Raw genomic sequence first — 23,818 nt, 5'->3', positions numbered from 1 at the left:
AACTGGTATCATTTGATGCTGAGGTTGATTAAGCATTTCATTTATTCGAATACCTATTCCGTCGAAAAAGACCCGAGTGAATACGCCATCAACAAGTGTCATCATACAAGCCCTTTTCTCGGCCAAGAAAACCACGTGCGACGCAGTTGGATTATTTTTCAAAATTTCTTTACCATTGTTTTACTTCATTTTCCACTTTCATCCATCATCTATCGCCATCGCGTCCATTTCGTTCACGACTACCCGACACGGCAGCGCAACAGAGTGTCTTCGTTTTTTGTCCTTGCTCATTTTCTTCGCTTATTTTTTGACTCCGAGTCCCGTGTGATACTTTAACCCCCATTTTTTCACGAATGTCTCACTTATCGTTTCGTTTTCTTACTGTTTTGCTGCACACATTGCTCCTTTTTCGCATCTTTCTGCCTCCAGGTTAACTGGTGCCGGTAGGTTAAAGTAGCGCCACGCCGTACCACCCGCGACTGCGCGACAGGATTTGGTAGCTTTCTTCGCCGTGCGCCGTGAAGAAGATCAACCCCCGATCGTCGTTCACTTGGGTCGCTTGATCCAAAGAGCAGTGGTTTCAGTTCCTTTTCCGATTCGGTTCACGGGTACTGCAGTTTTGTATTCTTTCCCTAATCGCACCTCACTTTGTCACTTTATTGCTCTACACTTCGCTGCAAACAAATGAAGTTTGCAGTTTCCTTGTGTAGCTTTGTGAGTGTGTATGTAATTCGTGGCCTTGCCTTGGATTTGCCCGCCCAGTGACCATCATGTAGATTCGTTTACGTTTCATTCCGTTTCTGTTTATTTTCTGTGTTAGTAGCGCCAAAGTGTTTTTGTCATTTGCTTTTACCTCCACAGACACACACCATTTGTCGCCATTTTTGTACCACCGCCTACACTAGCTTCCTGTTGAAACTTGTGGCTGTTCTGGGCTCGCTTCCGGTTCAGGGCACCTGTGCCAGTTTAGGCTGCTCGAAACGTTTCGGTTTGTTTTCGCGTGTCAGCTTTGAAGTTGCTTCTTTTCTTTGCTTTTATTGGAAAATCTTCGCTCCTCCGTTTGCCGCCATCTGTCTGCTTGAGTCAGTTTTCCTGTGTAGAGAGTATAAATATATTAATTCATGCCTTACCCTCTCTCGTTAACCGCCCTATTGTTTATCGTTTTTTTTTGTTTCGTCTTACTTTTACTGTGTATGCAGATTTTTTGTGTTCTTTTTTACGTTTTACTCTTTTGTTTTTTTTGGTTTGCTGTTCGCTTTCGCTTAACACATTACTATTTAGCCCCTCCCTCAGGCTGGGAGACGGCCATCCACCGCCCCTCAACCCGGGGGACAGTTTCCTACGATTCTCCCTCGTGCATCCGGCAGTTATCATTTTCATGTGGGATTTTCTTGTTTGTTTTCGTTTGTTAGTTTTTTTTTCACTTATTTGTTTATGTCTTCCTAATGTTTAAACAGTCCCTTTCTCCACTAATCACCGGCCCTTCGTCCTTTGTTGTATTAGCGTGACGCCCCGCCACGTGGCGCAGCGCATCACAAGTTCCTCCGGTGCGGATTTGGTGAATTTACAAAAAATGCTCATCAATGCACGCGAACGATCAGCGCGATCACCACGCAACTGTGCCGTAACCGCCGGTGACAAAACCGTGCAATCGTGTGTTCCTGCACAGGGTGCTAAATCTTTCTTCGTTTCCATTCCACTCCGTTTCACGCATTTCGTGGAAAACACAATGATAGGATTTGCCCATTTTTGTCCCATCCGAATTGTGCCCCAGCCTGTGCCCGATCGGTTGGAACCTCCTGGACAACCGCAATCCCTCGAACCCCTCGATCATTTGGCGTTTCAACTTCCGTCGAGGCAGTATTCGAGCTGTTCCGGATCGGGGATCTAAATGAAGTGAACAAACAGGTCATAGTGCGAGAGACGGACACGAGTTCGGGAAAAACAACGAAATAAAACAAACTAAAACGAACTGTTCTTAAACGAAACATGAATCACAAACGAATCCCAATGCAACAGAGCCCATGTTAAACAGGCGCCGAAACCGAAAAGAAACTGAAAGCAATGAATGACAAAACACGTAGAACAACAGATTGACCGCTCCGGAACCCCGTTCATCAAACTAGTTTACCGCAGAAACCCAGCACAAAACAGGCTGCTACAGACACGCGATCGCGAGAACGATCAGAGCCGAACCAAAACGGGAATACACAAGGATAGTGATGACACGACGGCATGTTCCGGGGTCAACAGCATCAAACACCCACACAGACACTACCATTTCGCAACGGCCCACACCCGATTTGAGGTTCCCAATGGAAAGGTGGAATTGTGTTTTCTTTTCTCTGTTTGTGTCTTTACTTCATCTATATTGTATTGTAGGTGTGGTATTTTTGCTGCTTCTTATTACACGGGTACAGTAAAGCGCTATATTTACCATAGCTAACACATTTTCACACCGCCCGCGGCCGGCCGGCCGGCCGGCCGTCCTGACGTGCACCACGGAGCACCGTGGCGCAGCGGGAGACCACAGCGGCGCTATCCACCGCGCGCAACGCGCCATTATCGATCTTCACGCTAAGAGTTACTCGCTACGCTTACCATTTCGCTATTATCAGTTGCGTTGGTTTGATCTACAATGTGTGTGGGTGTTTTTTGTCTCTCTTTCAATGTTTCATTTGCGTCTAGTCTTCGTTTTTACCTGGCATTAGCATACCGATTGTTTTTGAGTTTTTTTTGCCTCTTTTTTGTTTCACTCTTCTATAGCGCCGATTTGTTTTTTTTTCAATGTTTTGAACCCTTTTTTCGTCTTTTTTCCCTCTTTCACCTTTTCCCTATTTCTTTTCTCTACGCACGCGCGCCCTTTGTTTGCGTACACAATTTTTGTTTTTAGTTTCATTAATTTAATTAATTTATATTTCTTTAGTTATTGATCTATTACTTTCCACTTACTGCCCACGCCTTTTTTTGTTAGTTTTCTGTCCCATTTTTCTTACTTAAACGTATTGTTTTATTCTGCGGAGTCTTCTGCTAACCCTACACCGCGCAGCTGCAACCGTTTCGTCTTGGCGCTTTACATTTTCATTCTCATATCAGTTGCCGCCATTACGGTCGTTATTATTAATAATATTATTACTTTAGTTATTGATATATTATTATTATTATTAATATTATCATTATTTTTGCCTTTAGCACTAATCAGTTAATATGTACAGGTTAATGTTCTTCGCGCCACATCCAGCACGCAAGCATTCGCTTGCGCTCTTCCATTCATACGTATTCCCTAGGCCCAACGCAACATCGACGTCCATGAAGGTCATCTGTTTTTTCCCCCATTTGATCTTGTCTGTTCTCAATTTCTTTAGTACATCTTTGCTCGCATTTGCTCTAATCATTTTTATTTTGTATACCGGTTCCCTCTCCCTCCCGTAGCCATTCGCAATCCATCCGCAGCCAATGGCCTTTAACTAAGTGCAGCCTGCCCTATAGCAACCTATCATGCGTGTCATCCCATCTCACGTCCGTGTTTTTTTGTTGAAACTATTGGTTTGTTTTGCTTTTCCTCTGAGTCCGACCAGTCCGAGCGTATATTACGCTCTCCTCGATTGGGGAAATTCATTAATTTAAATTAGCTTTTTAAATTAGCTCTCTTCGCGCCCGTGAGCTGTAGCTGCATCACCTGTGCCGACGGATTTCAGTCCTTTCCCAATCTCTGCCACATTGCAGTCCTTCGTAACGGGCCGACACCGCGTCACCATCCGTCACGCCGGTTCGAAGCGATTGGATTGTTTAACAATTCCTCTGCATCTCCTGTTGGCAACGAACGCTCTCTCGACTTGGTTCGATCTTAGAAACAGTACGGGAGTACCAGATCTCGAAGGCCGTTCCGGAAAAGCACGAATCGCAATTTATGACATTAAAAAAAGTGTGGCAAACCGCCATCACTCAAATTCTAAGCCAGATTAGGAAGCACGACGCCCTCTGTGACGGAATCGTGTGGACATATCGGACAGTTCGAGAACCGTGAGGTTGGTCGGGTTTGTAGAAAAAACAATTCTTCGCTCGCCTCGCCTCGTGGCCATCTAAAAAAAAACACCGTCTACACGCTCTCTCTCTCTCTCTCTCTCTGTCTTCGGTACGATTCGACAGACAATTCCATCAGTTACACTGCATGCACTTTTCCTGGGACGAAAAGTGGATGATATAGCCACCCGAGGAGCCGCGCACACCACCTACGCCTGCCATCGCCAACACTCAACAAAAACACCGGTCGAAAGCGTGCGTGACAGAAGAAGTGGCTCAACGGCCAACTCCCGCAGTGCCGTCGTCAGCTCCGGACCGCCTCACCAGAAGAACACGACACTGGTAGTAAGTTAGGAATTCTTAAACACCGCCACATCGGAGCTGTCGGAACACATCTTGTTCTGTTGCTGGACATTCTTGTTCCTGTTTGTTTGTCGCGGGTCGCCCCCAAAAGCCGGCCGTGCGACACATACACACTACTAAGCCTTTAAAAAATGTGTCTCAATTAATACCCTGTCCTAAGCGCAGTCACCCGGTTCTTACTTGAGTGCGTTGTAAGTGAGCGAGTGTCGTCCTCGACCAAACCGATTGTGTTTCTTGGCAGTACCATTAGCAAAACGTCTTTTGTGTGTCTGTGTGTGTTTTTTTGTTTGTTTAGTTTGTATTGTTTTTTGAAAAACATTTGGTTTCTTGTTTCTCTCTCGCTCGGGTTCTAGCACACAAGTATAAGATTTCGGAGTGCTCAAAGGCCTTCGGAAGCATCTAAAAGGGGCTTCCGCAAACCAACCGCAACAATCACAACGCGCGGACACACATACGCACACACACATGCACCTATCCGGTCGCAAAATCTTGGATTGGTCTCCACATTTGCTCCCTCATTAAAAAAGCAGTCATTGTTGTTTGCTACTCTCTTTTGGCTAATCGAATCGTATTTGCTGCTCACGGACTGAGCAGTTATATAGGCAATCGGAACTGACTAACTCATTTTTTCCTTTCCTATTGGCTTATCCCTGGACCCAGACGATCGCCAGGAGGGAAATGAGGATGATCGATGTATGATGACGCTCGACCAGAGCGCGCCGCTGTGAGCCGTGGCCGCAAAGAGCGATTGAACGAGGTGTTTCAATCATAAAACGATCGAAAAAGGTACCACCACCATCATCATCATCGTCAGTGGATGATGACTGGACTTGGTTGGACACAAACGCCCACCATCGGTGAGGACTCGTCCCGTTCATTCGACGTCGCGCCCCGTCCGTGGCCCTTCGAGCTCCCTCCGCTCGACACACCACCACCCGCGCCGCCATTGCTCGGCCCGGCCACACCGGTTCCTCCTGCACCGTTCGTACTGCTACTGCTACTACTACCGCTACTAATGCTGCTACCCGTGCCCCCGATGAGATGATGGCTGCCAATACCGCTGACGGTGGCTGCGGCTGGTGACGAACCGACCACAAGTGACGCTGGACCACCACCACCAACACCTGCCGAGACGCCGATCGGTCCCCCGATTACGCCGAGACTGTTGCTACCGATCAGGCCACCACCGGGCCCTACTCCGGCTGCACCGGCCGCTGCCATCAGCATGGCGTCGTTCATTGAGAACGGTGCATAGCCGCCGGACGAACCGGGGCCACCACCCATCGGAAGACTGTGCGCCAGGAAGCTGCCCGACATGGCGGCCGCAGCGGACAGCGCCGCGGCGTGGTGATCGGGCAGAATCAGGCCCCCGAGCGATGACGCCATGTGGCTGCCGAGGTCCAGTGGTAACGAAGCGGGTGCGTAACTTTTGTGACTGCCGCCAACCATCGCCATACCGGAGCTTCCCGTGACCAAGTGGGACGCTATGGAAGGTTGGTGATGCTGGCCAGGCTGCTGCTGCTGCTGGGCCAGGTATCGATTCCGATGGTAATGCGAGGAACCGGTGGCTGCTGTCGATGAACCGCCTACGGTGGTGGCCGGATATCGACCACCGGCACCGGTCGATGACGACGGCTGGTGCTGTGACTGATGCGGTTGGTGTGACTGGTACGTGCTAGAACTCACCGGCGGATCACAGTCCATGGCCAGCGGGTAGGACGACGAGGTGAGGGAGGTCAGGGAACTGACATTGCTATTACTGCCACCAGCAACGATGCCACTACTGCTGCTACTGCTCCCGACGTTACCACCACCGTTCCCGCCGGTTCCACTGCTGGCGACGGCGGCAGCACTAGCGAGACCACCACCGTTCGCACCAACCATTGCGGATGTTGCTGCCGTCGTCGGTTGCGACAGCAGCGCGATGTTTTGTGATTGTGACTTTGGTTGTGTTTGCTGTTGCTGCTGCTGCTGCGCCTGTGGCTGTTGTTGGTGACTGCTCTGTGATTGTGACGACTGTTGTTGCTGAAGTAATGATGGTAGACCTGCGAGAAGGGAAACCAATGGTTAATCGTTTCTATGGCAAATGCAATGCAAAACAAGAACGACGGCAGGCTATTGAAAGATCGTGCACAAAATATAACGGGGACCAATGAGGGAAATCAATGCGGGTGGTAAAAGATTCATAATTCGTGGTCAAAATAAGGCCATCAATAAACTATGATAATCACATGATGTTAAGAAACAATTAAACGCAAAAACAAAACATGAAACAATAAACACATGAAAGGGTGCGACAAAAAGCATGCAACAGACACTTTATAAGCACCTTTGTTAGTAAAGAAAAGCGAGGACATTTACCTAAATATTAACTAGTAGAGTGCGGCCTTCTCCTACGTTCTCCTGCCTGCTTTCTCTTTCTACCTTTCTCCTCTCCCTCTTTCGTCTGCGCCATGCCAGAACGCACGCAAACGTTTGCGACACTTGAAGCTGGTTATTATAGAACGGGTCTGGGTTTGAGTTTCGGTTTGCGTTTCGGTTTGGCATTATGGTTTTCATTTGATTCTCCGCTATTGCTTCCATGGCCTACTGTCGAGCGTTTCCCGCACGTTCCCCGCTCTATGCGTTACCAACGCATTTTGTCGCCCAACGCCTCCTTCGCTCTGTCTATACAGTTATGGTACTAATATCAGGTTTGGTTCTGTCAGTTTATCGCTTCAAGTCACTATAAATGTGAATGTGTTTATGGAATGTATTTCATGAATGTAATCATAACGGTAGGGATAGCTTTTCCATTCCGAACTAAAATACCGATACCGAGACACATCACAACCGCCCAAAGAGAACATGCTGCACACAAGGAAAACAGTGTCCGCACTAGAGCTTGTGCGGAATGCATTTCAATAATTTTTAGCTACAGGTTTGGCCAAGTGAGTCGAAAAAATGTATCGCTATCTTCACCACAGCTGTGCGCGTTATGCATGCTATTGCAAAGAAAATTAATTTGTGTGTTAGGCGTTACTTTGAACCTACCGTTCACTTTGTGATTGTGTGCCATCGTACTCATTGTACTGTTTCGGGTTGTCGTAATCATAATTTACTAGCTATGCACATACTGTGCACAACATTGTTGTTTTAGAATTGTGTTAGAAGCAAACGATAGATAGTGACGGGTGTAAAAGCATAGCTTTTAGTACAAATGTACTAAAAACGACCAAAACCATAATAGTAAGATCGCAGTAACCAAAGCCTACGAGATTCATCGCAAGTAAAGTCTCGCCATTTTGTAAGAAACCAAATGCTGAAAAATCGTTCACCAAAAATGGGGTGTTTGTTGCGCTTCGGCGTCGATTGGATCTGTTTTGCATTCTTTGTTTATCTTAACGATCAGGTTGCTATCCCTAAATATATTTTGTGATGCTTTCCCTACTACAATGCAACGTATTCTTCTGGTACTTAGGTCGGGTTGTATACATTTTTTCAATGTGTGTGATTCGTTCCGTCAGTTCGGTTTCCATCTTCCTATTGTTTGTATGTCTACCGAGTGTTGGAGTGTGTCGATTTCGTAATCGAATGCCCTTTGCTCGTAGCTCCGTGCCTAGGCCACAATCATTCAAACATCAGAGTGTCGCGCGTCTCGTGCATCAGCCATCCCATTTGCCATTTTCAAACCTTTAATACACAAACGATGGCAGCGGATGGCTGCTTTAAATTCCAATTTGGCCTGCGTTGTCTCTGCTACACTTTCTACGTTTTTGCACCCCGCAGTTTTTGCGGCTATGTTTTGTGGTTGTGACTCTAAATATATGCTGGCGTTCTATGCTGCTGCCCCGCACGATGACGCGCCCTTTCATTTTGTCCCTTCCGCTTTATTACTATTGTGTTTTTTTGTTTGTTATTTGTTTGTTTGTATGTACTTCTTTACTTTGTATTGTATCGGTTCAAAAAAGATATCTTGACACCCAATCTGTTTTTTTTTGCAGGTAAATTAGCTCTTCGTATTATTATTTAAATCGTACTTTCCTTCCATGCAACTGCTGCTGTGTACACAAGTTCCTTTTGACACCGTAGGTTACCGTCAGGTTCATTTAGCTTTGTTTTGCTTACTTAATACTCTCGAATGTAGCTCCTCTCTTTCTGCGGCTCAGTCAGCCACAATCCCTATCCCTACCTTGCTGCTGCTCTGTGGTAAACACAAAACAAAAATACTGTTCTATGGTGTGAAACTCAAAAAAGAACCAAATAAACAACAATCGACACGAATACACAGTCACAATCACAAATACACGTATGGAAGATCGGAATGAACGAACGAACGAATGAATGAATGGCTGATGCTTGGCTAGAGGTCTATGTCTAAGTTGTTTTCTTTTCGCGTTTTACGGGCCACTGGTCCGTAACGTTTTACGGAGCCATCAGCCGGTTCTTCCGTTGCTGTTTATTGCTCTTGCGCCTTTGTCTGATATTAAACTCGCCCGTCTTCCTACACTTCTACTGATGATGGTTGGGCACAAATTAGGCTGACAAGAGATTGGCCTCTATTGGTTTAGTAAGAAAAGGAAACAAACAAATGTCCTGTGTGTAACCCTAGACTACATACACTAGGGCGCCATCGTGTGCTGATCGATGATGATCGTGTGACGTCGAATGATGATGGCTTTCCGTTCCTATCCTATCCGGCGCTTAGAACGGTCAAAATTGTCGCATGCACAACACACTCACACGCACACAGACAAACACGCCGGTTGGCGGCGGTTCGGACCCGGGCCGAGTTACTGCTGGCGTTCACAAAACTCACGCAGGAGAGGAGCGCGCGCGGGTTAGTAGTAAACGTGTGCAAAAGTGGCCCAGCACAAGATGTCCTCTCTCCCGTCTATTTATTACTGTTATTACGGTGCACTACCGGAGGAGCCGTCGGTTGCGGTTGCGATTGCTGTTGCCGGCTGTGATCCTCCGATTCGAGTCATCGACGCTCGTCGGCAGATGCTGACGGTGATGTGATGTGAGAAGGGGTAGGTTGTGGGTAGGCGCGCGCGCGTGTAGGCGGACGATCGAGTAGTAGAGCGGATGCATTGTTAATTGTTAGCAAGCAATCGAGGAAAGTGGTAAATGCAGATAAAAAGAGAAAGAGAGAGAGAGAAAGAAGAGAATAAAGAGAACCATAAGGCATCGGTGCGGTACGAGGAGAGGTTACGGGTCCACAACACACGGGCTGGCAACTTCAAAAAGGGACCCAAAACAACTTATTTGAAATGCGGGTTTCAGCGGCCCCCAACTGGCGAGCTGCGCGCTGCGTCGGGTTCCTTTGCTCCCGTGGTGTCGGATACTACGACCCGAAGGGGAACACAAACATAAAAACGCATCCTCCTCTCGTTTTGGGGACGATCGGTCGGTTAGTCGGTCGCAAGGCTCAAACACATCCGCAAGGCTACGATCGCACCCCAATTAGTGTAACACCACACGAAGAAACTCGCACAGCAGTATCCTGTATCAATACCTGCGCCATCAGCAGCATCGAATTGGTGCGTATAGACCTAGCGGCTCATCGCCGTTTGTGCGGTGAGAGTTAGTGATTAGAAGAACCGCCACCACCAGCAACACCCCAGCGGTCACAACAATGGCAGCGTACTGTGGGTGTCGCCGAAGCGTCCCACGAAGGGTTACTACTTGCGCTGAGTGGACACAAGTAGTGGCTTCCCATCGCCACGTGGCGGCGCCGGCTGGTGGTGCACGATATGTATCTTCTTCAAGCGATCGCCAAGCTCCGGGTGGCAAAGTTCGTTTGCCGAAGCCATGGGAAAGCGCGAAACAAAGGCTCCGCCGCGGACGACGCCACCACCACCACCACCGCAGGGAGCTGACGATGATGATGATGATGCTGTGGTAGTAGATGAACCCGATGCAGATGACGATGATGAGGATGACAGTGGAGACGATGAGTCTTTCGCCAGCACCGTCAGTGCGTGGATGGCGGCGTTTGGTTTCGGTTTAACGTGCGTTGGTGGCGGGTGTTGGTGGTGGTGATTGCGATTAGCGTGCGGGGCGCTCGACGACACCGACACCGATGAGTGATGGGATGAGGAATGGGACGAGTTGGAGGAAGAGGCCACCTTGGGTGGTAACTGCAAGCCGCGGTGGCGCTGCTGCTGCTGCTGCTGTCGCAGGCCCCCCGCGTACTCACCGTGACTCGGTTGGTCCTGCGCGCCGACCGACGGGCTCGTGCTGAGCGAACTGATCGTGTTGGCCGTGTTCGTGCTCTCGTCCGACGTTCGCTTAAAGAAGTTGTGTTGCAAGGCATAGTATGGTGTGATCCGCGTCTTCGGGTCGTAGTCCAGCATTCTCAGGATGAGGTCCTTAAACTTAAGATAGTCCGACACGCTGTGGCCGGGTTCGCCGTGCCGCCGGCCGCCCGGGCCACCCGTCTCGACACCGAGGATGTCGTGCAGCTTCCGCGAGCCGGGCGGTTTGTATTTACGCTGGTTCTGCGTTTTCCGCAGCACCCAGCTACCGTCCGACGGGAGCTTCTCGAAGAACTTGCGAGTTTTGTGGGCCTGATCGAGAATGTGCTTCGGTGGCATGCCGAGCACCTCCACGATCCGGTTGATCTGATCGGTTTCGTTCGAGCCGGAAAACAGCGGCTCGCCGGTGTGCATCTCGACCAAAATGCACCCGAGCGACCACATGTCTATTGCTAAGTCGTACGGGATCCCCAGCAGTACCTCCGGCGATCGGTAGAAGCGTGATTGTATGTACTGATATATCTGCGGAAGGAAGAAAAACGACAGTCAGGCTAGATTGATTGCGCGCCCCAGGTTATTCGAAGATTGCCACCACTTACCCGCTGTCCCAGCTGACAGGAGCTGCCAAAATCTACTATCTTAATTGCTGATCGTTTTGGATTACATAGTAGAATATTTTCAGGTTTTAAATCACAGTGTATGATATTTAATTCTGGAACGAAACGAAACAGAAACTATGAGGAGCGATTCTTCGATCTTCGCCAAAACCGAAAGCTCTTTAGCGACTCTATGATTGGTCCTTGAACATCCCCAAACTGCAGAGCACATCCCTTCTGTTACAAGCACCAAGTGCACTGCAACGGATATGTAAATGCGCCTATACACGCGGACTTTTGCCCATGCGGGCCGGCAGCGGCCACTGCAATACGAAATTGGCGGTTTGGAAAACAAATAAAATGCAGCTAAACTGTTGCCGTCAGCGGCGCGCACCCCGAACCTACAACAACAAGGCGGTAGCCAGCTAATGGTATATTTTAAATTTCCCTGTCCGTCCGTCTCGGTATGGTAATAAAATGCAAATTAAAGAGCTATTTACGGGTACCGCGCGTCCTGCCCAAGTTTAGCACAAAGTGGTTCTGCCTTGCACATCGCACCGTGTTACTTAAAAAAATATCTCACGTCCTCGTTCGGCGTCCACCAGGGGGAGGCACAAAAAACTAAGGACACCATTTGCAGTGGTACAGGTGAGCAATAGAATATAATTAAAATTACACCATTTGCCAATTGCGCCAGAAACGAGGCTAGTTTTGCAGAGTACAAACGTGGTGAGCGCAAGAGCTACGCAAGATGCAATGAATTTTAAGCGCAAATTCCCTCCTTCCGAGTTCCACCAACAAACTGCACCAACCACACACGTGTGGTGCAAATTCCCAGCCCAGAACAGCCAGAAACTTACCTGGTGTACTTAAAAATAATAACGCCGTGCACAGCTGCTGGGCAAACTTCTTCGTCAGGTTCAGTGATACGCCGCGGAAGTTTGTATTGCGCAGTAGATCGAATAAATTATAGGATAACAGTTCGAATACTAAACATAGATGATTCCGCCACATAAAGTGCCGTTTTAGCTTAACTAAAAATGCAGAAGAGAAAGGGGAAACGGAGAAAAGCGGTCAGTGTCGATCGGGGTGTGGTTGACTGGCTCCGCGGCTTGCCACTGTTGTTCCATTCCACAGCCTGGAAGGAAAACAGGGCACCGGAAGAGGCTCCTCATTTGTCGTTCGTTTTGCCTACCGATATAGTACTTATTTTCTGCATCAGCCCGGTTCATCATTTCCAGCAGCTTCACCTCGATTTGTGCTTGGTTTAGGAAGGGTTTCTTGTTCTTGATGATTTTGATTGCCACCTGGCAGTACTCCTCGTGGTCGAACGCTTTCACCACCTGCCCGAAGCTTCCCTTACCTGTCGTGTGAAGAAAGGAAACAACGGAATGTCACGTTAGTTAGTAGCTCTATGATGCTGCCAAAACAAAGACGCTTTGAACACCATTACCGATCAGTGAATCGATCTCGTATCGATCGAGAAACTTCTCGCCATTCTTAATGATATAGTCATGATTCTCGTCGTCGTAGCCGTCGTTGTACAGCTTCCGCTCCTTCTTGTGGGATGTGTCTTCGCCTTGCGTCTGTTGAGCTCTTCGTTTCTTTTTGGCATAGTAAACCTGGTACAGGGACGAAATGGAAGAGAGAAAAAAATGTTAGTCGACCCGCTAAAAGATAGGATTGGGTGGATTGATAAGTTTGGGGCATCGGCAAGTTTTGTAGTTTTTCAATTCAGGCTATCCAGCCACCACACCAGTCAACCTCGGCCACACGGCACATGCGGGTGTTACGTTGCTGGGGTTGTGCTGATTCTTGTTTACTGTCACTTGCATTATGTTGCATAGATCGAGAACAAAAGAGTGTGGCCAGGCGCGGCTGCTGTGCGGAAAAAGAAGCACCGACGAACTCCGCCGAGCGAAAGCCGTCGCTGCCAGACATCCGGTGTGCCATGATACAGCCTGGCCGCACTCGCCCCGGCCAGAGGGATGAGTTTGGGCGAACAAAGAGCTTCTTTCTTTTCGTACTCGGGCAGCAGCATCTGACACAATCTGACTGCGCGAAGGAGTGTCGGTCGGTACTGCGTGTCGGCATAAGAAGGCAGCAGCTCAATCAGGACAGGAGGTCCTGGCGGCCATTACTGTATCTTCTCCCTGTTAAACGTTGTTATATTTTCGGCTCGATTCCCTTCCGTTCCTTTCTTCCCAAACATAAAGCGCTTCCGTGAGCTGTGCAACACCACACAAAGACAGGCCGGACGGACGGACGGCAGACGGTGTTGGATGTGACAACACTCAACAGCTGAACCAGCTCTGTTGGGAAACTTAATTCATTTCGGATTAGACGTCCACACCAGCAGACCGCCCCCTCCCCCGGCAAAGCAAACACGCGGCTAAGATGGCGGCCCAAACCGATAGCAAAAAAACAGGATCCTTCGTGGGGCGAAGTCTTCCTCGAGGGCCTCTTTCAACGGAGTTTCTTTAAAACAAACAAATGAACTATATTCTTCTACGGCCCAGAGTAACAGGAGAGCATGCGAGACCAGCGAGCGATGCGCCAGCGATGTACATACTCCATTCACGCAACGGAGTTTGTGACCTACAAGGGCTGGCGGTGTTTGGATGCAGGATGCCCCAAATGGATCAAAAAAGCTGCCATTTTGGAGGGTCCTAGTGCACGCTTCTTTTCGCTACAGACCCCGGCGAACCAGTACGAGACCGACGGAATGGCACCAACACAGCCACAGCGAATCCAGAGGAACTGCGGCCAATTCGCGATGGCTGGCTGGCGGGCTTGTAGAGCAAAGCCCGGAAGGAACTGACCTGCTGCCAGTACTACTGCGGGGCCTCTCTCTGTCACATTTTATTTGGCTAACTCTCTCTCGCGGGCGCTTACTAGAGGGACCACGGAATAATTTGACGGCATTACAAATCTCGCCACCGTCGTCATTGGAAAGCGCCGTAAGACGGTGAGTCGTAACCCGTCCGCCGGAACGATTAATCTCCGTACCGTCTCTGTCTGGAGACGGTTCTGGCTGACTTAATTTCACTGGCATTGCGCGGGAACGCGCGACGGCGGCGGACACTCCCTTCATCATCAACGATGCTCGGCTTCGCTCATTCCTCCAGGGCCAGGGGAGCGTCCCGACCACGGCCACCGCTGCCTGGGAAGCCTTTCTGACCTTTCCTAACCTAACGGGGATGCCGCCTGCTCTCGGGACTCTCTCGTTCGCTCTCGCTCTCGACAACGAACACCACCACCACCACCACGAAAAGAGTTGGGCGCTCCCGTCTGGAATAAAACGGGACACACGGGATGGTGGTCTACGGATCCTGTCCCGGCCCTCTCGCACCCCGCCGCTGCAGCCGCTGCTGCCGTGTCTCGACAGGCCCTATTGTCGCAGAGTCCTTTGCACCCGCCGTCTGGAATCGTCAGTGCTGTCAGCGTGTTGGTGCGACCGGGAACTCTGCACGCACACCATACCAGGACCGGGCCACCAGACTGGGCAGACGACAGAGGATAGGGATAGGTTGGGGTGGGGACATGTCTGCGACAGCTTTTCGGGACGCTGGGGAGTGTGACCGTTTGGGTGATGTGATGCCGATGCATACCGAACGCCCGAACACGCGCACGACTCGGGCTCGGAGCAGCCGCCAGGCAACGCGGCCAGCTGATGAGAGGTGGGTCTGGTGTGTACACGTGTGTGCGTGTACCGGGGGATTGGGGCACCATATCGATAAAGTGAATTAATTTAAAACACACTCCACGTGAAGTCGCACACTCGGGGCGCGTCCCGTTCGCGTTCCCACTGGTTGGCGGCGTGGTTTTGTTTCATTTTTTTTTTTTCGCTTTTGGTTTGAGCCCAATTTCTTCTTCTTCTTCGCAGTCCGCATTTCTTTTCGGCCGCTTCGCAGCGCCCGCGTTCCGCATCCTCGGATCTCGGATGGCCCCCGATATGCGACAACAATCGCGACGGATTGGGAGCCATTTTCGCCGAATCGATTCGTGCTAAGCGCGCCGTCCCAGACGATGGGACCGCTACGGCATCCCATCACCTCTAAGCGCTGCTGCGGATGCATCTTCTTGCACACACACATACACCGCTCTCTCTCTCTCTCTCTCTCTTTCTTTCGTTTCTCTTCAACCAGAGCGCGACCCCGCCACCGCCACGGTAACCTCGCGAGCGAGAAGAAGGTGTGTCGGTCGGGTCTGTGGTCCTTTTTGCCATTTTTTTGCCCTCCGAACCATAAGACATCTCCCGCACGACTTCCCTGCACTCCATATCCGAAGAGGATGCACTTTGCTGCCAGACGGCGGTGCGGACGATGGCGGCGTCCATTTCTGCGCAGATGGCAAAGCAACTCACCATTCGTGGGCTAAAACGTGGATATTAGTAAAAAAAAAAGATTTTTGGAAAGGAAGTGCCACGAAGAATGGAATATTTTACAATATGTTTCTACTGGTCAAAAGAAGCGAAGCACCAGTATTTGGGTAAATGAAACAAAACACGGCCCCAAACAGCCCATGTTTATAGCGAAATAGAGGCAAAAAAAAGAAAACATTTATCGAATGGAGACGCCCAGTACTTGGTGCACTTTCCGGTGCAAACCTTTTGGGCGCCTCTCTCTCTCTCTCGCTGTTTAGATCGGAACCGACGATGATGCTGACGACGACGAGGAGGAAGACGACGAGGCGGCTTCATCGTCATTTTAATTTGGAAAACTTCTGCAACCCTTCACCCGTCGGTCCGTGGCCAAGTGTGCAGTGGAAGCTCCGTTGGGGTTGGGAAATGCACCAAAAATCGGGCGATGATATTCCCCCATGGCCGACGGATCGGATCTTGGCGCAAAAAAGTGCCCGCTCGGAGGAACCTAGAATGGTGCGCGTGTTTGTATGTGTGTAGCAGACACGGACACACACGCGCACGGGCACCACTACCACCGCAAAACGAAGTGGACGGAGGGGCCTTCCACCAGACCGGATTTCACACAAGGAGGAACTCAGAAACGAACACGCGCTCACACACGCAGAGATGGCGGCGACACCACGACACAGACGCCGGCGTTGGGCGACGGTGTGTCGTACGGACGGACGGACGGACACGTCCACCACCACCACCACCACCATCATCGTCATCGTGGGGCGCTATCCGGCCACCCGCCGCCTTATGATGCTGATGCTGATGCTGGCGGTGGCTGGCTGGCTGGCTGGCTGGCTGGCTGGCTGGCTGGCCTGTGACTGGCGGCACTGCCGTCGCGCGGATGGAAGAAAATCGATATCCAGAGAGTGTGCACAGCCACACAGCCGCACACCAAGTGCTCTGTGGAGCGCCGGCCACTACTAACTACACTGCCAAGCATAGCGCGAAGCGCGGAGTTACCATCGCCAACGCCATCACTGCGCCGCCGGGTGCCCCACCGGCCGTGGGTCGTGGCAAAAAGTTCAATCGTTGTGACGCGATTCCTTCTTGGGGACGGAATCGGACGGATGGTATTCGATCCGCTGAATCTTCTTACGTCAGAGCCAGATTGATCCCTTCTCGGTAGACACAACACAGCACGGAAGAGGCCGAGGGGCCATGGAGTGAGCTTTTGTTGGCCCGGAGAATGAAAACGGACTGTAATATGCCAGGCAGTACCTTAATATCCCCGGCGGAACTAGAAATGTGTTTTTGGACCCACAAACACTCAGTGTGGAGGGAAAGTTCCGGGCAATCGCAGCGGCAGCAACACCGTGGGGCGAAATCCGTTCCAAATGTTCATCCGAATTGCAAGCATTTGTGGCTCGGGGGTTTCTAGGAACATGACCTAAACCGTGATTACGTCTCTTTGAGGTTCGAAATGCCGTAGAGAGAAAGAAGAAGAAGAAAAAGCTGGAAGTACTAACAAGTAGAGCTTGTGGTCGACTACACTACACAGCACGTAAAAGATCAGAAAACAATGTAAGGGACATCGAGGACCGCGAACGAATGGATGCGTTCATATTATATCAGAAGTTGCATCGTTTGTTTTGTGTTTGGCCGTCACTGACAGCAGACAATGTTGGCCGATCGAACACTGGTGCCGGAGATCGTAGAAGCCATGGGAAAATCGCATCTCAGTGGCATACGACTTCGGGACGAAAGAGAGCCATCCACACCATCCGTCATTATGTTGCTGCGTGTGCGAGAAGCCAATGTTGGAAAATAAGATGAATTTCTATAATTGAAGTCCTTTTGCGAATTCGTCTCCAAATTAAAAGGCTTTTCGTCTTCCGCCGCACCCTTACGGAACGACCTTTAGGGCTAAGGAAACGAAACGCCACGCACAGGATCGGTAATTGTTTTGGGTCCAATCCTCTGGTGGAGGCGCCTGGTTGGTGGTCGCACAAACCAAATCATCCGACCTCCGCTTCGTCACCGGCCGGCACCACCAAATGGCGAATCAATCGGGGTCGGTTGACCCCACCAATAGACCACAAGTGGTCAATAATTCGTAGGAAACCGAATACGGATGGACCGACCGGTCCGCAGAAGCAGAAGCGATAAAGGCAAATGAAAAAAAGCAACAAAAAAATGAGACGCCCGGAAGAATCCACCCAGCCAGCCACCGGCCACTGCCATGCTAGGCCGGCAAGCGGTGCAAGTAAGGATGAGTAATAACCGGAACGAACCAGCAATAAGCGCACCAGCGACGGATGCGGTGCGGATTGCTTTGGCGTGGGGCGTGCGGGTGCGGTCAGTGGGGCAGGCCCTACTTGAGCTTCTCATTAACTTCGAAACTCGTCCACTTCTCGTCCACCACATCTAGCACGACTAGCAAAAGCAAGGGGCCTAGCACGATCCGGGCAAGTGTGCTGCCCAGGAAGTAACAGTTAATAATGGTCGTCCGACTTCCGGGGGCATCCGACGCCGAGAGAGGCGAACCAGATGGTCCACAGTTAAAAGCCAAAACCGAAGGACGGTCGATCGATTCATCATCAGTTTTGAGCGTCCTCTGCCGGTCACTGGACAATTGCACAGCACGATGGGTTCGGAAAGATCACACGCTACGGGCGATTTAGGGAAGGGGTCAACACACTCAATTAGACACAGTTTTTTTTTCCTGACACTTCCCGGACTTGGGAGGACCGACCACTCAGCACACGCACCGAAGAAATCCTTTAACCGGTGATGTCCCCGGGGAAACGTAATCGGATCCTTCTGCTGAGAAAATGCGGCGCAAGAATTTACATTAAAATTCCAATAATGAAAGGCAGCCCAGGAGGGACCCCTGCTGTCAGCGACACCGCCCCGCGCCGGGTGGGATAGATCTGCTGCACGCACACACCCCGGAAGGCGTAGCGAATTTCAATTTCTTCCGCCGTCACTTTGCGGTGATAAATTGTGCGCGGAATGCACGCGCAGACCGGTTCGCAGGGAGTTGGTCACACGCCTGGGAAACCGGCCAGCGGTAAACCAATATGTTTCTAACCATTTGTTTGCTTCCGGGTTCCGGCTTCCCGTCAGTCGAAACCCGTCCATCCCCCGGGGAAGGGAGGCTTCCGCCATATTGCTTTCTTCGAGAAGTACCGCGCTGCTTGTCGTGTTAAAAATTCACAAAAAACAAGTGCGACAATACGGGGAACGACAATTTCCCCGAACTTTCGCTCCTTCGCCGGTAATCGGCACCGCTTCTTGGCAAGGATCTTTCAAACGGCGGGCGCTCGTGTGTGAGTTTTTATTCTTTTCGAGCGACCAATAAAACAGCTGACCGGTGCTTGAAAATAATTGCATGCTGCTGCTCTCGGAGGACACACGGACAAGGAGTCCCGCGCCGAAGAGTACCGAGCCTCGGCAGCACAGCAGCCGAGAGATTCACCCATCCTCGGGTGGGGGCCATGGCGCAGGACGTTTCTGGCGGGCCCGAGAGTGCGACCACTTGAGCCGAATGATTGGTGATTACTAAACTTTATGGTGCCCTCTCGCGCGCGCTCTCTCTCTCTCTCTCCCTTTCTTTGGCTCTGTCCGTCCATGGTCCTCATCGTGGACACCTTTCGGTCGAGGCTCCTTGTGGAAGGGACGGACGGACGGACCACCTCTGTCTAATGAACACGATTCGCCCATTGCTTGCCACGTTCGTTGAATCGTTCCGAACCGGTCGAGCACCATCTCCTTAAGACCCGGGAAGGACAGTGGAAACATTTTTCATGGGAGGCTCCAGTCGGCTTGAAGAATGTCCACTCTTCAACCCCCCCGGGTTTACTCTGCCCAAGACACATCCAATAATCCGCTGGCCGGCGGCTCACGTTCGATTGCTGCTTTTAACTGCGTCATGTTGCCCGGCACCCGGCGCGCCCGCCAAAACCTAAAACGATCCACTTCCTGGTGGACCGTCCCCGGTACACGGCGGCGGCACACGACACTCTACCCCACGCTGGCGCCAACAAATCGGCCGATGTCCGGTCCGGCCGGCCCGGAGTGGTTCGTTTGTCGTCAAGTGGCAGCGCACGTTTTTTTCCTTTCCGCCGGTTGGCACTTTTTCTACTTATCCTTGGAGCGAGAGTGCCACCGGTTGACTCATCGCACCGGCCCGCTTGGCAACCGATTTAAATGTACGGTACGTGCGAGATGGTTGGCACCACTGGACTTGCCCTTGCTAGCGAGTATTAAGCATCGTGTTCACGCACATAACCGTCGCGGTCAGAGACAATCCAAGCTTCACACTTTACGAGCGCGGCATGAATGCGGCTAAAAAAAATGGGGCCACCCCAGTGTGTCCTCTGCGTCCTCGGGGCGCAGTCAGCCAGAGCACAGGAATTCCATCCATCAGAGCGATTACTCACCTCGTTAATGTGTTTGTAGGTTTTGATCAAATCGACGCTCAGCTTTCGCAGTGGGGCTGTCGCTGGATCTCGAAAATGCGACGGTATCCGGGCTTGCATCGCCCGAATATCGGTCGATGGACTTATCGAACGCTGCAAATAAGACAGAAGGAAAGTGTTCAAAAGGAGTTGCGAAGGAGCTGGGCTAGGTTCGGGCGAACTCCAACCAGGACCGGCTTCCCACTCACCTGGTGTATATCACGATGTACGGCAGGTAAGTGTTCTTCTGTAACCAGTCTTCCGTAGAGCGGCGCATGATGCCTTTGCCGCGTTGAGTCAGGAACATTTCCGGATGCAAATTGTGCTGCTACTGTAAAGGAGAAATCAAAACAAAGTTTGTTTACTAAGAACTGTCAGTTGGTCGAAGAGATGAAATTGGAAAGACTGCGGCACGCGCTTCTCGCGCTTTATAAGACTCTCGAGCCTCGGGCTGACCTTTCCGAGAGTCGGGCTGACCTTTCGCAGAATCGCTCCACAATCAAGCAGCTCCTTATACGATTCGATTCGAAGAAACCCGGCACACCGCCGGCAGCACCGAAGCAGAAGAAGCCAGAAGAAGCCAGAAGAAGCCAGAAGAAGCCAGAAGAAGCCAGAAGAAGCCAGAAGACTTAACAAACACCTAGCCACACGGGAGCCCCCACGCTGGGCATTCTTTTTCCCTCCAAAACATCGCGCCCAAAGTGTCGTGGCGCACGCACCATGCCGAACAAAAACAACCGGACAGCAATTAAGCCGGAAGCAAGGTGAACGAACCCCTCTCTGGCTCCTGTGTGCCCGGCTTCATGCTTTTTTGCATATGTGCGTGACACAAGAGTGAGTGAGTGTGAGTTCCGCGAAAGCTCGCAAAGATCGGAAGATCTCGCCCGGCAAGCTGAGCGCTGAGCAGCAGCTCGAATCGGAACCCAGCCCGAGCCAGATTAAACCGTTTGTCCCGTGTTCCAGGATCACCTAACCAGCGCCTTTAAAAGGGCTTTTAATTCGTTTCCCAAAAATGTTATGCTCATAACGCTGCAAATAAAAGAAAATATTCTTTGAAGGGCTCGCAACAGTCGTCGCACAATCAATCATAAAGCGATGCGACCACGGCGTGAGTCATTCCTTGGCATGCTTGGCCCCATTATGGGTCCACCACTTCCCCAAAGGGCAAAGTCGAAACACCTCCGATCACCGTTTCGCTCAGCGTGAGAGCGTGAGATTCCCTTCTCACCGTAGCAGCGGTGTTCCATTCTATCTCTCTCTCTCTCACCGGATCATGATTATCATCATCTGCTGGCGTCATCTCGATCGACCGCGTGGTCAATGATCGCTGCGCTCGCACTCGCGCTCTCTCAACCGACGAGGCGACGTCTCACGATGAAACGGAACAAAAAAAAAGCCACGCGCTTTCGGCGATCGATGATTGTTTCCCCTTTTTTGCCCGGTGCGTTCCTTACGAACAGTGCGAGCGCGAACAGGCGGCGGCGCAGGTGGGGATTTTTTCTTCCCCTGTTTTTTTTCTGCCTCTGATTTCTCTAATGCCCCGGCCCGGAGGTTTGTTGCTAACGAGACACGCCGGCCGACAGACCGGGAGATGACGATCGACAACCGGATCTTCACCACAACACACAGCCCCAAGCACACCATGTGTAGCCGCGCCGATAGAGATATTAGGCCGGACTCAGCCACGGAACCTTCTCATGCTGCTCGGATTTTTTTTTTCGTTTTGGGCGATCGCTTCGCCAGCAGTTGAGGTGAGAGACCCGAAGCGGATCAATACGATTTATGGTTTTAATTCAATTCGGCGGTTCATTTGATGTAATATTTGCAAATAAAATGTCAATGACGGATATATCTTAGTCTTAGTCGCCCGCAATGAGAAGTACGAGAATGTTTCGAGTTATCCGCAAAAGTAACAATCTCTAACAAATTAACGAAGTAAATTAAATTTAAATAGCTAAACCACGAGCAGTTTCAACTGTAAGAATGCCAAACAGATTTGCAGGCCCCGAAAATCGCCATCGCCGAAGAGACCGAATAGCGGAAAGCGAATAAATGTTTTGGACAAAAACGAAACCAACGAAAACGAGCGACCCCAAAACATCAGACTCCGACGCCGACTCACGCCGAGGCTGCAGCAACAGCCCGTGCCGCCTTCGTCTTGGTGGGGTTCACATCATAAGACCACATAAGGAAAGATTTAATGCCTACAGCCGCCCAAAACGAAGGGCGTTCATCCTGGGGCCGGCGCGCGCAGCTGTTGACGTTAGATTGATTTTGGGACCACCCGGAGGACCCGAAGCGGCACCCGGACCGCCCGAACGGTGGATTTGCACCGGAAGCCGGCCAGCTGTCGTGGCCAATTTCGCTAATCATTGCACCGAGGCCGCCCGGCAAAGACTTTTCAGCGCAGACGTTCGGACGGCGACGTGTGGATCGTGGGAGTCTTCTTGGGTCTTTTTTCTCCTTACACTTGAGCCTCCCGGCAAAGCCAAAAAAGGGCCACAGGGCCCTCGTGGTAAGGCCCACGAGATCCACGATATACACGGAAGTCGGCTCCAAGGGGTCAACGCCGCGTGTGCGGGCTTTGATGCTGCAGCAGATGTCCGGAAGCGAGCAAGGTCTGAGAATGGGACACAGGGATTTCTTGAAAGCTAGCACCAACAGGTTAAGATCCAACATCTTAGCGCCTTGGGGGTGCTTTAAGCGTTTAAGCCAGAAGTGACTTTAATAGGAAGATTGAATTGGATTCTTTGGCAAAAAAATGAGTTTTAGTAGTTTACGATCCCTGATGATCGATGGTGCAATTGCGAAAATCGTCCACACAGGAAGAAGGTTCACCGTCGTGCGCTGTCTGTGAGAAGGGGTCCTGGTATGTGTGGCTCAACGCACACACCTCTCTCTCTCTCTCTCTCAAAAGAGAGATAAACCCGCGGACTGGCCGGCAAAACGATCGGATCGGATCTCGTTAGCCAAGAGTCACTACTTACTGTCACTCTGTACGGCTTTGCGCTCGCTTTTACCGTGCTGTGCGCGGTGTAGTCCAAGGCAAACCGGTTCCGTGGAATTTCCTTTCTTCGTAGCATCTCTTTCACCGGCTCTCTCTCTCGCTCTCTCGGTCGTTCGTGAACCGAGCCGCTTCCACTTCCTTATGGCCGTCATGTTCTGGGAGTCGTTGTTGACAGCCAAACAACGAAAAAAAAACTGCATCACCTACGTCATCCAGCGCAAAGCAACGGTACACCAGCATGGAGCACACGGAGCATGATGGTGTCAGCGTGTGCCACGGAGGTTCGTACCCTGCCCTCCCACGTGCCTGTCCACACCTACGTGGGCACCTACGCCATGGGCAGAGGCCGTTTCCCAATGGTTCCCACCGACGGTGGTTCTCTCGGCCTATTTATACCAGTTGGTCGGCCACGCAAAAACTGTGTGGCCCTTCTCGTGTGTGGCCGGGATAAGGGCGAGAGAGTTTCGCCAGAACGGTGGACCGGCGGGTGTTGGGCTAAGACCTCAGCCTGCACACGTCATCCACACGACGACGGCACACACTCGGAGGAGAATAGCTAGAAAATGGCTGCTTTCTTCTGCGCCGAGCTAATCTCCGAAACCACCAACGGTCGCCAGACGACCGCGCGACACCGACGACAACCACCGGCCGCGGCCGCGGGAACGCAACGACGAGCCGACGCAATGTTTGCTCTATTTTTATCCTCATACACCTTCGCGCCCGCTTTTTCGCAACACATACACACCCGCGCAGCACTTCCTATCCCATCC

The 23,818-nt window shown here is 51.0% G+C and overlaps 1 protein-coding gene across 1 annotated transcript in view; it reads right to left on the bottom strand.

The window, feature by feature from the left end:
• Positions 1–4,904: 4,904 nt before the first annotated feature.
• LOC131207015 (serine/threonine-protein kinase minibrain) overlaps positions 4,905–23,818 on the bottom strand; it is a 45,485-nt gene continuing 26,571 nt past the window's right edge. The window contains exons 5-12 of the mRNA XM_058199622.1: positions 20,251–20,372; positions 20,024–20,155; positions 12,675–12,843; positions 12,417–12,584; positions 12,082–12,255; positions 11,225–11,337; positions 10,568–11,147; positions 4,905–6,431 (exon numbers count right to left, since the gene is read on the bottom strand). Coding sequence (XP_058055605.1) covers positions 5,197–6,431; positions 10,568–11,147; positions 11,225–11,337; positions 12,082–12,255; positions 12,417–12,584; positions 12,675–12,843; positions 20,024–20,155; positions 20,251–20,372 — 2,693 coding nt within the window. The 3' untranslated portion in view covers positions 4,905–5,196. The remainder of the gene's footprint in view (positions 6,432–10,567; positions 11,148–11,224; positions 11,338–12,081; positions 12,256–12,416; positions 12,585–12,674; positions 12,844–20,023; positions 20,156–20,250; positions 20,373–23,818) is intronic.

Source organism: Anopheles bellator, chromosome 2 (genome assembly GCF_943735745.2).
Source record: "Anopheles bellator chromosome 2, idAnoBellAS_SP24_06.2, whole genome shotgun sequence".
Lineage (NCBI taxonomy): Eukaryota > Metazoa > Arthropoda > Insecta > Diptera > Culicidae > Anopheles > Anopheles bellator.
The sequence above is the reverse complement of the archived record's forward strand: the minus strand, read 5'-3'. Positions and strand labels throughout refer to the sequence as shown.